A 16031-nucleotide genomic window follows, 5' to 3' on the forward strand; every position below is an offset into this window, starting at 1 on the left:
AACATGTTCTTGTCATTATACATGTTATAGGACCAATTTCATATTTATAATTAATAAAACTGAGAATGTAAACGGAGAATGCGTCATAGCGACAACAATCTGACCAGAGAAAAAAAACGAAAAAAACAAACAAGACAAGAACCAGCAATGGGTCTTCAATGTATTGAGAAAATACTGCACCTGAGGACGAGTTTAATTAAATGTATACTATTTCACCGAAATTGAACGTTAAAATAAACTGAACCAGAATTAAAAAAAAACCAAATACAATATAGAAAAGGGCCAGCGGTTCCTGACTTGGGATATTCACACAAATTGCAGTGGGGTAAAACATATTTTGAGAGATCTTAACCCTCCAACTGCACAAATGATCTTTGTGGTAAGTGACTTTAAAAAGAATTTAAAGATAATCTTAACAAAGATCGTACAGTTTGTAGATAAAGTCATCATTGATACCTGAATGAAGGTTTTGTACATCATTGGCGCTCAATTAAAAAAAAACAGGACAAAAAAAGAACGAAGTTGAAGGGTACTGAAAAACTGAAATTGCAATTTTAAATTATTATTTTGAAATCAGATGCACATTTCTATACTTACATTCAGAACAAATTTATAAGGAGATTTGGTTTGGATTAAAATAAGAGAATATCTTAGGTGTTCCTTGTCTTATTTATATTTCAAACCCACAGCTAGACTAGGGAGTAATGGATTCACAATGTCCGTCCATTTGTTCACCAAATTTATTTAAACCATTCAAAAGAATGACATTTTAGCTGGCTATTTAAGTAATGAATGATCAGTCATATTTGTCATACACCAGCTTTGTAGATTTTGTAGGATATGTTGAATGGACTTAAAATGGTCCGTCACACATTTCACCTTTATTTTTAAAATAGAATATATGTATATATGGACACCAGATTTACCATTTGCTGTAACAACGGGTAAACTATTTCTGCATCGTTAAGACATAATATATATTCTTCCAATTTTCCGATACTTTTAAGAACGAGTGGGCGTATTTGTAGGGTAACACCCACGTGGTTACACTAATGTTATAGAAGTCACAAAAATACTGAACTCAGAGGAAAATCAATTCGGAAAGTCCATAATCATGATAATCACATGGCAAAATCAAATAACAAAACGCATTAAAAACGGATGGAAAAAAACTGTCATATTCCTGACTTGGTACAGGCATTTTCAAATGTAGAAAATGGTGGATTAAATTATATTTTATCGTTTTTTTTTTATGAATTGTGAACAGTTGCTGTTGAATACTGTAATTAATATTTTTGATCTTTTAGTTGGAAAACAACGGAGATATAATAACGGTTTCAGCAATCATCGACGCATGCGCTGTTATAGAAATGATAGTAGCAATTACGTCAGCTACATATTGCTGTTGCTGTTCACAAATGTTACCAGGCAACCAAGTAAGTAACGTTTATTTATTCGTCAATATCTATGTAGGGTTTGTACACAATTTACTGATGTTTGATTTTTTATAGTCCTTTGCATTATGACTAGGTTTAATAATGACGTATTTTTCACATTGAGGCAATAGGCAAAACTTTCTTTCTTATTTTATTTTTGATAATGATTAAGTCTAAATATCAACAAACTATGTGTTATTATTACCTATACAATGCAAATGTATGACAATTCGACGAAACAGAGACTGCACAAATCTAACCAATATTAACCGTTTCTTTGTATATGTGAATCGCACATTAGTTATTTTAATTTTATATCCGTTGACGGTGATATATGATTATTTTTCCTGCATTGTAGAGGTTATGCATTAATAAACAAATTTGGTGTAATTACTGTCTTTTGATTCGTTAAAAGTATTACTTTTATTTCAATGTTGTTAATTTTTATGGCGACACGCCCACTCTGACGTTGTGTATTCATACGCCAACATGTGTGGACGTTGTTATTGTTAATATAAATAATATAAACAGTTCTTTGAGCCTTATTTGTGATAGAAATTTATTTATAATGAATGGTAATACTTTGTTTTGAATTTATTGAACCATAAAATTAATTTCTAACTCTTTACATTAACATTATCATTCGCAGATTATGCACATTTGTATGGTTCAGTTAATTCAAAATAAATAAAAGCCTTTCATTAATAATTTTTTAATAATCAAATTCAAATATGCAAATGTGTTAATGAAGAGAAGGGATGCATGAAAATTGCAATCCTGTATCCTTTCTGTATTTTCGTTTCTACCTTTAATAGGCAATAGGTAATACTTGTCATGTCGGTATTGCAAGTTTGAAACTAGATTCGGGAATTTTCAAATCAAAATTATTTTTTTTACAGCAAAATGTTGTCATATTTAACCCAGTACAAGAACGAGTAGTACATGCCGTGACACAGTTACATGGACCCCCTGTAAATCAATACGGAGTATTAATGCCACAAGGATATCAGCAGCAACATTTTATGCCGAACACAAAGGTACAAATAATGACCCAGCAGTCTCCTTGTCAAATGTTGCCGCCAGTGATGCAAGGACCACGTATTCAACATCAGAATGGAATGACAAATGTGAACTTAAATCAGCAACCAGCGTATCTGCAGCCGAAATTAGGACAGCAACAAAATCAAGGGGTCGAAAGTCAGCAGCAAATTTAACATGTTTGACTAGCAAAAAACTGTGGATATTTTATTTGTATACTGAAATTTTCATTTAACTTCTCACAAAATGTTGTTAATCTTTATTAATACATGTTCCTTATTATTTCATTTATAGGATTTTTAACAATGTTGAATATAACAAATAAAAAGATATCAGCAGGTAATAAAATGTAATTGTAATTTGTTATTAAGGGATGAAAACAAAATTCGTTAAACGTTCAGATAAATATTTCACTGTTTTCTGGTTTTAAACACAAAATCAGATCGATGTACACTATTTTTGATTGTTTTTTGCATCAAGATATTTTTGTTGATTATAGCTGTTAATATTGTGTCCTTATGTTTAAAAGTTCCTACTCAGTTTCAAAATAACGAGCTTATCATAACACTAGTATATATTGATAGGAATAAATAAAGAAACTAAAAAGGCCAAAAAAATATATATAGGTAAATGCTCTTGTTTTCGAGATATAAGCCATTGTAAGTTTTGCGGGAAAACGTTCTCTATTGATTTTTCATAACTTTATCACTGACAAGTTCAAGTTCTCAAAAACTATTAAAAAATAATAAGCAGTTCACAAGACTTTGACAGTTGGCTTATACTAATACATGTAAAAGGTTTTAAAAAAGACAAATGGCGGTCAATGGTTAAAATAGTTTAAGGCATTCAAATAGATTAAACCAGTGGATCCGAAAATTTGATAAAAATCCCAAAACATGACAAGCGAACATACTAAACATATGTCTAGTAAGCACTCGAAATTTTGGTTAACTCAGATATTTACGTACCACAATTGAATATACAAGTATTGTTTACATTCAAATCTTTTTTTATACCAAATTCTTATTACTTTCAAGAATAAGGAGCGGGTATGCGGGTATGGTTCCCATAAAATACTTTAAGATTGGCCAAGAAAACCAACAACGATGAAAAATAAAACAGATTTTTTTTTATCACATGCACCAAAACCTGATACGTTTCAAATATTCATAGATTAACAGTATTAACCCTAAAGGTCTTTATGTCTATTAAAAATGTTCATTTCGGACGAAGTCTTAAGCAATTGGAAGATGCCATGGGAAGATTTATTTATCAGATATAAAGCATATGGAAATCAAACGATACGATGGAATAAACAGTTGAATGTAGACATCTAACTCATTAAATGTGTGTGTATTTCATTCGTTTGTGTTTTTTTTGTTCTTGAATTCATTTTGCGTATTACTAAGTGAATACGTTCGAATAAGTCCCCAATTAAACCCGTTATCACATGAGGCCATGTTCGATAATTAAATATGGATTGCTAGTATTAACGACGTCAAATATACATGTATGACGTCATTTCAAATATAAAGGATGAGACATTTGGTTTGAACGATTTTCTGTCTAAATAGTTTATATCCGACAGGGTTACTTTTTTAAAAGAAATACTAAAAATTGTTCATGACTCATCAAACTAGTAGAGGGCTGATATAAGTAAATACCATGTTCTTTATAATACAACTTATTTTTTAACAATATGTTGAGTAAAACAAAAGGTACAGATAAAAGCGTATCGAAAATAACTGTCCTTACTGTATCTGTCCTGTTAATAGACCTTCCCAAGAAATAAAAGACAATCTATTATTATTATGACCAGTTATTGTAGCTGGGTAGAATAGTGACTTAACCAAATCTTTGTTTTTAAGTATTCTTAACCAAATGTTTTGTAAACACAATATATGAATATGTCGTAAAGAACAATTCATAACGTATCTTTATTAAATGTATATAGGAAGATGCGGTGTGAGTGCCAATTTATTAAATGTGCATGTTCAAGTTGCATTCAAAATACAATTGTCTTGATCTTCAACTGCCTACACATGTCAAATAAATTATGATAACGCATGGTCACATATCCTATTCCGACTAAATATCTTACAGATTAGTAGAGATTATCCGTTCGACAGTGCAGAATAATTACAACCGTGAATACATCATATCAGAATTGAACAATACATCAGGTACCTTGTGTACAGAAAGTACCACTTGTTTTGCATTTCAAAGAATATGGACGCTTTAGACGAATCTCAATGGTGGCAGTAAATCCAGTTTATTTAAGTGGCAGTTTAAATCAGATGATTATCTCACATAGCCGCTACTTTGCAATTTTTAATTTTATATTTTTATCAAATCCTACTCTGCAAATGAAAATAAATACGTATGACACGTCAACTGTCATATATATTATGTGAAAAGAAAGGAAATGTTTAAGATATCCATACAACTTGATTGAGTTATACGCACATGTTGTACAGATCTACATACACCTTTTCTTTAAAATAGTGGCGATATATATTAAAGGAACAGTTAAACTAATTGATTGAAAATAAAATGACAACTCCATGGCAAAAAAAAAAGATAAACAAGGAAGGAGATTGTAGTTACGACACAAGGAACATTTCCGATGTCATCTGTAAAACGGTAATTCCATAACTGTAAACCTACTTTAACTTGTTTGATCACGAAGTCAAACAGGAAAAAAATGCAGTTTAACCCTTATCACGAAAAATACACTGATATGTTTAAAGAAGAAATCCGTAATATTGAGGTTGGCTGAAAGCATCTGACCTGTATAATTTCATTGTATCAAATTTGAATTAACGCTGCTCTTCCAAAGTGCTGCTAATGTCAATAATATGTAAACCCCTCAACAATCAAGATGCATGTGTTTGTTTGTTGCAAAAGGAGATATCTATGATTTGTTCTGACAATTTTGCAACTAACCCATTTTTAACATATCGTTTAAATAGAACATGAATATATATATACTGTCCATTTTATTTTTAAAGAGTTTTTAAAAACCTTAAAGACGAAAAATACATGCAATGGTGATGAGGATCAATACTGTAACACCTAATGAGGAAAACAAGAAGTGCCAGTTAAATAGTTGTCGTTTGATTAATAAAAATCTGTATTAATTTTCACTAAGCAACTATCAGCATGCTTTTGCTAGGTAGAAGCGTATTATTTTCAAAACCCGCCACTTTTTTTTGTAATGCAGCATATTAACGGACTATACGGATAACAGAAGTCAATTATGTTTAGAAATTTTAAATTATGAATACAACATCAATAGTCAATGTAACTCAAAGCAATAGATATATCATGTGAATTGTATAGATTTGATAGTAAGTTTGTCTGGCAAGAAATCAACCTTGTTTGGTAGGACATTTGTATTATGAAAAACGTTTTATTCATCCTAATTGAGTAAATAAAAATAGAATTATCGGTCAGAGTACAATTGACCGTTTCAGTTCATTGTGTTAAAACCTATATTAACAAATCTACTTCTTTACTAGCCATAGACTAAACGTTACTTGAGTAGCCGTCACACGATATACGTTATGATGAATTGAAATGGTCAGTCTAAATGCGTTTTAGTGTGCGATTGCGATCAACATTTACATGAAACGAAGATGTCATCATGAGCTTTGACTATTTCAGGTTGACTATTATAAAACAATAACAAAATGAGAAAAAGAGGCAAAAAGTAAAGAGTAGAATACGTGATGCAGTTACTGATGAAAGCAATGAACAATGACGTGATAAATAATATTCATATAATTCAATAAATAATACCTATTTTATATCAAATTAATTTTTACTGAACATATTACTAAAATAGCTGTCTGAGTCATGTACACCCACACGTCCTAATGAATTGTTAATCTAATGGTACATGCACTACATAGAGAAGGACTTTTTTATAAACACTATCGTTGTTATTGTAAATCATTCGCATTAATTTGAAGGAAAAAAAACATACTGTATAAATAACTTTGATTTTCGTGTGTGAAAAAAACCCATCACTTTACATAAAATGGTCCTCAAATGCGTTTTCGTGCTTTTATATTCATCAGGAAAGTTTAAACCTAACAATTGAAAAGCCAAAAATGTATATATAAGTTGAAATATTTTGAGATTGCAACATCACCTACTCTTGCGGGGGGTTGCCATCTAGTATGCAAGTAATGCAAAGGATGCATCAATCTGTTCGTGGATATTATTTGCCATTTCTTTTTTAGAGACAATTAAACACCAAAAAAACATAAATATCAAATCAATAAATCGGTTTGTGATGAAACGATAACAGTACTCACTAATATCGGACAAACTATCATTAATAATACAATATTATTAAAATGTTCTTTTTAATTATAAAAAAATAGAAAAAAAATAGATACAGATACATAACAAAGATATTAAAGATCCAACGAAAGCTAAAATTATCATATTTTAGAGTCAAACCCAGTTCATGATAAATATACTTGACAGAATCATACGAATCAACTTAAATTGACGGACTCTCCGATAAATATATATTAATTGATATACTAGCATCCAAATTGAAAAAAGTTTTTGGATACAAAATAGAATATATCGCATACTTTGATGTTCGTGTCTTCTTTCAATATTGTTTTAAATTGGAACTCATACTAGAACTTCCTATATGTATTTAACAAAGTATTTGTATCTTACTATGATGTTAAACGCAGACAAGCACATGTTCCAAAAAATATATAAAACATTTGTATCAATGTTATAAACAATTCATAATAAAAGGCTGCAGGGTAATATTTTGGTTAAGTTTGTTCATTTGTAACTAAATCCTTTTGTCTTCTATAAGGACTAATATGGTTCTTGATATAAAGAATAATCGTAATCATAGTTTAAATCGCACTCGTGTGAAATTAGTCACGTAATTATCGTTATCACTTAAACATCTCTCTTTCTTTAAATATAATATTTCTAATTTTGTCCTCATTTGTTGAAAACAGAAATAATGGATTTTTTTTAATTCAGAAGATGTTTGTAAATAACAACTTTACGGTTTTTGATTTTGAGGAACTGCACGGTAAAACCTATTCCGGAACTTTTTAACAAGTTTGAATAATGGAAAAATGTATCAATTAATGAGGAAATATTAATATTTTCTACACGGAAAAAAGGCGTTTTTGTGAGTACTACTCTAACTATACATTAAAAAACACACAACTATATAGTAATCAAAATAATACCAGCAATTGCATGTCAACATAATGAAATTGAGAATGGAAATGGGGAATGTGTCAAAGAGACAACAACCCGACCAAAATAAAAAAACACAACAGCAGAAGGTCACCAACAGGTCTTCAATGTAGCGAGAAATTCCCGCACCCGGAGGCGTCCTTCAGCTGGCCCCTAAACCAATATATACTAGTTCAGTGATAATGAACGCCATTCTAATTTCCAAATTGTACACAAGAAACTAAAATTTAAATAATACAAGACTAACAAAGGCCAGAGGCTCCTGACTTGGGACAGGCGCAAAAATGCGGCGGGGTTAAACATGTTTGTGAGATCTCAACCCTCCCTCTATACCTCTAACCAGTGTAGAAAAGTAAAAGCATAACAATACGCACATTAAAATTCAGTTCAAGAGAAGTTCGAGTCTGATGTCAGAAGATGTAACCAAAGAAAATAAACAAAATGACAATAATACATAAATAACAACAGACTACTAGCAGTTAACTGACATGCCAGCTCCAGACTTCAATTAAACTGACTCAAAGATTATGATTTCATCATATGAACATCAGGCACAATCCTTCCCGTAAGGGGTTTAGTATCATACCATCATAACATATATGAGAAGAACATAACCCGTGTCATGCCAACAACTGTTTTTTAGAATAAATGTGTTTAGTTTCCGACCCCCTCACCCCAAAACGTAAGTTGTAGTTATTAGTAATTCAAATAATTAAGCACAATATCCTTTAAGAATTGACAGGATTGGTCAAAGTAATTACTAAAACGAGCAATCCTTGGGATCAGGTAATATAAGCATGTACTAAACAATTTATTGTTTTCTTTATTTACCGTCATATAGTTGGCAAATTATGTGTATATAGCCGAGGCTACGCTAATGGCATGAGATAAATTGTAATTTGTATGCCCCTGGTGCCACGTACGTACGTCCCAAAATATGTTTTGTTCTCTGAATTTAGTTTGCCTCAATCAACTGTTAATAAACTCATAAAAAATGCGTATTTTCACAAAACACTTACCAAGTTTGAAATCGGGTATTGTTAATTTTTAACATTTGGAAAAGCCTGTACCAATTCCGGAATATGACAGTTGTCTTCCATTCGTTTGATGTGTTTTGTTATTTGATTTCGCCATGTGACTAGGGACTTTCCGATTGAATTTCCTCTGAGATCAGTATTTTTGTAATTTTACTTTTTTACCAATCTGGAGTTACATGTATATTCCTTAATAATGTTATATGCAGGCGGTGGCATCAACCTTGCTTCATGGGCACATTCTCTATTGATGACGATAGATTTCAAGTTAAATTCCGCATCATCTGCATTTTTAAAATTTAACTATAAGTGTTTTGGTTTCAAATATGAACTGAACTAATTCAATTAGTAAAACTACCTTAACGAGTAAAACACGTTGTGATAGTTGTTCAGTTGTACGAATTAAATCGCGTGCATTTCATTGATAAATTGATGCTGATTACCATTATCACGTCATTTTCTCGATTTCCGCCAAGGTAGTCTGTATATTTGCCAATGACAGTAAAGTTCTCGATTCCCCCCTCCCCCACTCTACCCCCTCACCCCAAAACGTAATTGTACACTAAACAACAACAACAACTACTTCATTACAAGTTATTAATGCTGGACTTTTTCCTGCTGATTAAAAACAAAACTAACAAAAAACAAGGGATATAATTTGCTCTTAACTGTGCCTTCACTTTGAGGAAATTCAGTAATAAAGTTAAAAACTGAACTATAAAATGTTTAAGGCACGAATGGTTATATGCGTTCGTTAAAATGTGAAAATAAACTCTCTGATACTAATGCTGCATACTGCCGTCAAAAAAGAGACACATTCGTTAACTGTATGCCAATATCATGTACAAGTCGTACAAAATATAATTTTAATATTTAAAACTACTTATGTAAATATGTTTTTTTTTATGTACAGAGTAAAATGAACCATAATGAGCATACTGATGCTACCACATCTGATACAGATCAATCTCATCTCCATTTAGCACTGGGTGTAAGAAAGCTGAAGATATTTGCCGGAATACAGATTGGACTTGGTGTTGCCTGTATAACTGCATGTACCGTTGGAATTATCACAAATTTGAATAGAAATATTTCCTGCTCGAATGATAACGAAATGTTTTACAATTACAATTATAATGCAAGCCTCAATTGCAGTAGTTATAGAGCAATTTTTATTTTAAATGGGACCTGTATATGCCTTTCTCTCTGGGTAGGTATAATTCTAATGAACAAAAAAAATCGTAATAAATTGCGTGCAGCTGAAACACTTTACGGGATTAACTTTCACCAGGAACGGTATTAATAATTCAAGTGTTGCTTTGCTTATGTAAATTCAATTTATGACACTTAAAACAAACGCTGTACGTACGTCAAGCTTAAAAAACATACAGTTATCACCCAACTATAAATTTGTTGTCCAACATACGTGTCTTGATCTGCGTTAATCATGCTTATCTTGAAAAATATGATCTATAGATACAAGTAGGGGCAGTAAACATGGATAGACATGAGTCAAGATCTACGAATAAGTCAAACGATAGACATTTTAAATCATCTGTTGTGAAAATTGCTTTAAATTATGCAAGTGTTTAAAAAACAAATAATTTATTCTAAGCCGTGGCTGAGTTTGGCCATTAATTGTCCGTACTCTTTAAACCATTTGTTTTCGCTGTTTCCCTTAAACACAACTGGGACTGAAAACTGTAAACAAAAAAGACGATAGGTTAGACGAAATACTTCAGTTTCAGAGACGGTAAGGTCGGTACCTGTAAAATAGAAGCTATTCAGTACACTTGTCTAGAAGATTGGCATAGCAACATCTGCAGATACATGTTATAGTAACAAAATATATGAAACTACTCTTTAACAAACTATAGTACTCTGTATTTAGTTAATTTTGATTTCTAAATTGAACACTGTGCGAGACAAAGACATTTTAGAGCAACAAAAATAATCAGAATCGTATTTTTATTTCAGTATCTGTTAACAGGAATGTTTCCACTTTGTATGACAGATTCCCAGAAACCCAGATGGAAATGTTTGGTATGTATATGTTCTAAAATTAGAATACAACTTTTGCTTACCTTAGATTCTATTTGGAAAATCAGTGATTCCATATAAAAAACTGTCTTACCATTTAAGATCAAAATGAATTACGGAATACAAGTACTGCTATAATCTATCAGTATCTAAATACACCTTTTCAGCAAATTCATCCATGTTAACAAGGGTCCTCATTGCTCTTCAACTTTTTACTTCATTGGCTTCATACATATTTTGATCTGAGCGTCACAGATGAGTCTTATGAAGATGGAACGCAGGTCTGGCGTATTGATTTATAATTCTGGTACCTTTGATAACTGGTTAGTCATTTATATTTGGAGTTATTAATTATGTATCCATTTTATATGCATGCCGTCGTAATGAATGCATTAACATTCATAATCAAAAACTTATCTTAACTTGTAATAGATATATTAAGTTCATTTATATTTTATGACAAAGTACAGTTTATGCTTTAATTCCGTTAGTTTTATATCTCTTTTCTAACGAATATATAAAAAAAACCATACTGGACAACTATGAATGAAGTATTGTAGTTTGTTTGGTTGTCTGCTTCTTATTCTAAATACAGTATACAAACTACATACAAGTGAATAGTATTACAAGTATTCGAATTTCTTATGGGGTTCAGTTGTGACGAATTGATGCAAATTTACACACAGAATGCATGCATTTTATATCGTATATTTATGCCAAGATGTGAATATTTTCTTTGTATATATGAACTTTTTATTATTAAGACAAGATATTTCTATTTTCTAGAAAATAACGTTTCTGGTGTTCAGTATCATTAACGCAGTAGTGTTTTCCCCAGCGGTGTTCAGTATTGGACTTCTCAGTGTGTTTATCAACGATGTAAGTAACTTTATATTGATCAATAAATATTCAGTGACATAAGACAATGCCTGTAAAAAGTCAGGAATATGATAGTTGTCATTCGTTTGATGTGTTTGAGCTTATGATTTTGCCATTCGATTAAGGACTTTCCGCTTTGAATATTCCTTGGAGTGGATTTTACTTTTTTTCCCAGCAACTGAATAATATCTTTTAGCAATTGAAACTAAAAGAGGGACGAAAGACACCAAAGGGACAGTCAAACTCGTAAATTTAAAACAAACTGACAACGCCATGGCTAAAAATGAAAAAGACAAACAGAAAAACAATAGTACACATGACACAACATAGAAAACTAAAGAATAAACAACACGAACCCCACCAAAAACTAGGGGTGATCTCAGGTGCTCCGGAAGGGTAAGCAGATCCTGCTCCACATGCGGCACCCGTCGTGTTGCTTATGTGATTACAAATCCGGTAAATAGTCTAATTCGGTAGGTCAAATTCATGAAAGGGAAGGGGATTGTAGTTACGACGTAAGGAACATATCCGATATCATTTGTGAAACGGTTATTCCATAACGGTCAACCAACTCGTGATGGCGTATCCGAAGGGATGATTTCAACTTCACCATTTGGAACTCTTGGTTTAATAGCTTCCTTGTGAGCAGTAACCCTCTATCAAGAAAATCATGATAGGAAATGCAAGCACGGGAATATCGTATCAATTGGGAGATATATATAAATGTTACTACCAATTCCGTGAAAAAACGGAAATTTTAAACTATCCTCTTTAATATATCATTACTACCAATCGGATAAAGTATATCAGTGCATGAGTGTAACATGTTGTTTTTTTTTATCTTGAGCAACGTTCTACAACTGAAATATATGTACTTTTTTCAGCATAAATAGATGAATCATTTCACTAAATGCAAAAATCTCTATTTGAAGACAAAGCGCACGTATGGCAAAAATACACAATTTCAATCCTTGTATCTCTGATGAGTCTATACAATTTAATATCAAGGGAAAACTTTATTATTTGTAAAAAATTGATAATGTGTGATCTTTCTTTCAAATTATGTGGTATTTGAAAACTCAAAATCATGTAGTCCAAATATCAGACTACGTGGAAATACAAATAACATGTTTTTTTCGTTTAAGGGTTTATTTGATATTTCTTATCATTTCAATATTTTCTGATTTTTCTGGTAAAGGCTTATATTAACTAAAATCAACAGATATATTAGTCTTATAACTTAGCACAAGCTTTTGTCCATGTTGGCATTAAACCATAATTTATAATTTGTACTCCAGGCATGCGTTTCGGTATACAAATAACGATATCACGCTCGAATCAAAGAGGTCGAAAGGACAAATAAAGAAAAGTTAAAGAACATTGAGGCATTCTAATACAAATGTGATTCATTTGACTAAATCAAAATCAGACGAATGTAATGCAAACTTCCAAACTTATAGCGTGAGCACATCTAAAGGCAAACTTATCTAGTGGTTATCGTTTGTTTATTGTGTTACATATTTGTTTTTCGTTGTCTTTTTTTGTACATACATTAGGTCGTTAGTTTTGTCGTTTGAATTGTTTTACATTGTCATTTCGGGGCCTTTCATAGCTGACTTTGCGGTATGGGCTTTCTCATTGTTAAGGGCCGTACGATGACCTTAAGGTTTTAATTTCTTAAGTGTCATGTGGTTTCTTGTGATGAGTTGTCTCATTGGCAATCATACAACATCTTCTGTTTTATAAGACTGTTTTTAAATGAGTAAATATCTACTATGTACCTTGTTTTATTGATATACCATACCTTTCTGCCATGTCCGTCCATTTGTTCTCCAAATTTGTTCTAAAAACTGAAAATACATAATGTCAAAGCTGGTCATGCATTTAGACATTGATTCGTTGTAAAGAACGACTTGTTTCCTATTTATCACATATCGGCTTTGCTCATTTTCTTTGATATGTTGAATGAACTAAACATGTTCCGTCTCCAATTTCTCCAAAACTCTTGAACAAAATACATTCAAATATGGTTATACCCATTTCCATTCTCAATTTTATTATAAGTTATCAGTGTGAAATGTTATCAGTTTTCGTCCAATACCGAGTTTCAGTGATCATGGTGATGTGTACGCTTATTTTGTAGTTGGAAAACGACGGAGATATAATAACAGTTTCAGCAATCATCGACGCATGTGCCGTTATAGAAATGATAGTATCCATAACGGCAGCCACATATTGCTGTTGCTGTTCACAAATGTTACCAGGCAGTCAAGTTAATATAATTAATTTTCTTAACAATTCCATGTAGGGTTAAGATACAATATACTGTGTACCGAATTTGTTATTGTCCTTTGTACATGTATTATAAGTTCACTTTTTTTTTGCTTTTTTTACAATTAGGCAATGGTCAACGTCTTGTTTTATTTTATTTGTGATTTGCAATGTTTACGTTTTAATAGAATCAAATATATCTTATTATTACTTATCAATTGTATGAACATAAGTTGAGACAGCAGTTGCAAAAACCTTACCAATAACAACTGCTCCCTGTTATGTCTGCAACATACATATTGATTTTTTTTTCGACGGTTACGATATGTATGTTTTTCTTGGTTACAAATTCTAGACTTTGTTATTTTTCTTAAAAGAAATAGATTGTTTAGACATGCAGCCTCTTGTTTGATTAACTCTGATTTATGAATAATGACAAGAGAAAGAGTAGGTCTATATGATTTGTGTGTTTCTTTTTACGTTTAATCCATCTAATCTATTAACGCATCCAAAAAAATCTGATTTTGAAATTGACCCATCATATTTGCCAAAAGGAAAAATATTCTATTTTCAATGGTTACGCTTACCAATAAAAGAATATGCAAACAAAATGTTTGCATACAACATTTTTTGGGTCCTTTATAGCTTGCTGTTCGGGATGAGCAAAAGCTCCGTACTTTTATGAATGGTTACTTGTATGGATAGTTGTCTCATTGGCACTCATACCACGTCTTCCTATATCTTAAAATAGTATACTGTTTATGAATTAGATATTTCACCTTAAAATTTCGAAAACATTGTTGTTCAAAATCAGAACTGATACTGAAACAGGAATTTTAGCTACAATTATATATTTGTCAGTCACGAAAAAAAGTTTATTTTTTATGTATTTATGTTAAAAAGAATGTACATCCCGTTTTCAAAACACACTGACAATTGTTCAATTGTAGTTCACGTGTCGAGACGAAACTGTAAACAGGTAATGTTATTACACAGAGAAAAAAAACCTGACATAACCATGGTAATATCAGTTTTATTATAATGTTGACCATTTTAATCTATGTCATCAAAATTTGCAAATAAGTTTATACCAAGGTGGGATGCAGGAGAATTTCAAACCAATATCTATTCTTCTTACATAAACTTAATTGAATGTATTTTGAATTTCCAAATTAAATGAGGGTGAATGTAACTTATGTGATATCGATATTGTAACTCAGTTTACAGCGGGTTTAATGAATCTCCGGGCATGTACTTAATATTTTATATTATTTTACAGCATGAAGTTGTCATTTTTAACCCAATACAAGAACGAGTTACAATGTATACATACCGTGACACAGTTACAAGGGCCACCTGTTAATCAACATGGAGTTATAATTCCATAAGGATGCCAGCAGCAATATGCCATGCCAAACACACACGTGCAATTAATGAACCAGCAGCCTCCTGGGAAAGTGTTGGTACCAGTGATTCAAGGACCACAATGCCAACAACATAATGGAATGGCAAATGTTAACTTAGGTCAACACTTAGGGTATATGCAGCCGAATTTAGGACATCCACAAAATCAAGTAGTTGGAAGTCAGCAAAGAATTTAACCAGCATAAGGAATAAACATACATATATATACATCACCTATCTGCTAGACTAATACATTGTAGTATACACTTAAATTCTCATATATTTAGAAACATTTTACTTTTTCATTTAAGTTTTTACAATTATTCTACGTTCATCAATATATACATGATATATTTATGCCTTACCATGTTATGAATACATAAACGACTAGTTTATATGATTAACACAAAAATAAAGTAAGCATGTTTATAAATTGATTTGTTATTATGACCCAAAAGAAACAGCACATTTTGGTACAATTTTAAAAACGCCTTTTTAAAACAAAATATGGATACAAACTTGTATAATTTACCTACAAATATGCTTGTGGGTTTTTTGGTCCAGTTTGTGCACCAATACATGCATTTTAAAATGTGTTTTATCCTGATAATTAAAAAAATGGAGATTAGGAATTTTATTTCCCTACTCGTAATCTCTATCACACGTAAATTCCATTTAA

At 31.4% G+C, this 16031-nt stretch overlaps 1 protein-coding gene across 1 annotated transcript; it reads left to right on the forward strand.

Moving 5' to 3' along the window:
* Nucleotides 1-1331: 1331 nt before the first annotated feature.
* LOC134682051 (uncharacterized) lies at nucleotides 1332-2665 on the forward strand. Its single transcript, XM_063541649.1, has 2 exons — nucleotides 1332-1436; nucleotides 2336-2665. Exons 1-2 carry the CDS (start codon nucleotides 1371-1373, stop codon nucleotides 2648-2650), a joined length of 381 nt encoding a protein of 126 aa, XP_063397719.1. The 5' UTR covers nucleotides 1332-1370; the 3' UTR covers nucleotides 2651-2665.
* Nucleotides 2666-16031: the final 13366 nt, after the last annotated feature.

This window comes from Mytilus trossulus, chromosome 8 (genome assembly GCF_036588685.1).
Source record: "Mytilus trossulus isolate FHL-02 chromosome 8, PNRI_Mtr1.1.1.hap1, whole genome shotgun sequence".
In the NCBI taxonomy this organism is placed as follows: domain Eukaryota; kingdom Metazoa; phylum Mollusca; class Bivalvia; order Mytilida; family Mytilidae; genus Mytilus; species Mytilus trossulus.

Bases quoted from the DNA above. Each gene is read 5' to 3' on its own strand.
- LOC134682051 (XM_063541649.1), top strand. From the start codon at position 1,371: ATGATAGTAGCAATTACGTCAGCTACATATTGCTGTTGCTGTTCACAA. The intron at 1,437-2,335 runs GTAAGTAACGTT...TTTTTTTTACAG, and splicing joins AAATGTTACCAGGCAACCAA to CAAAATGTTGTCATATTTAA.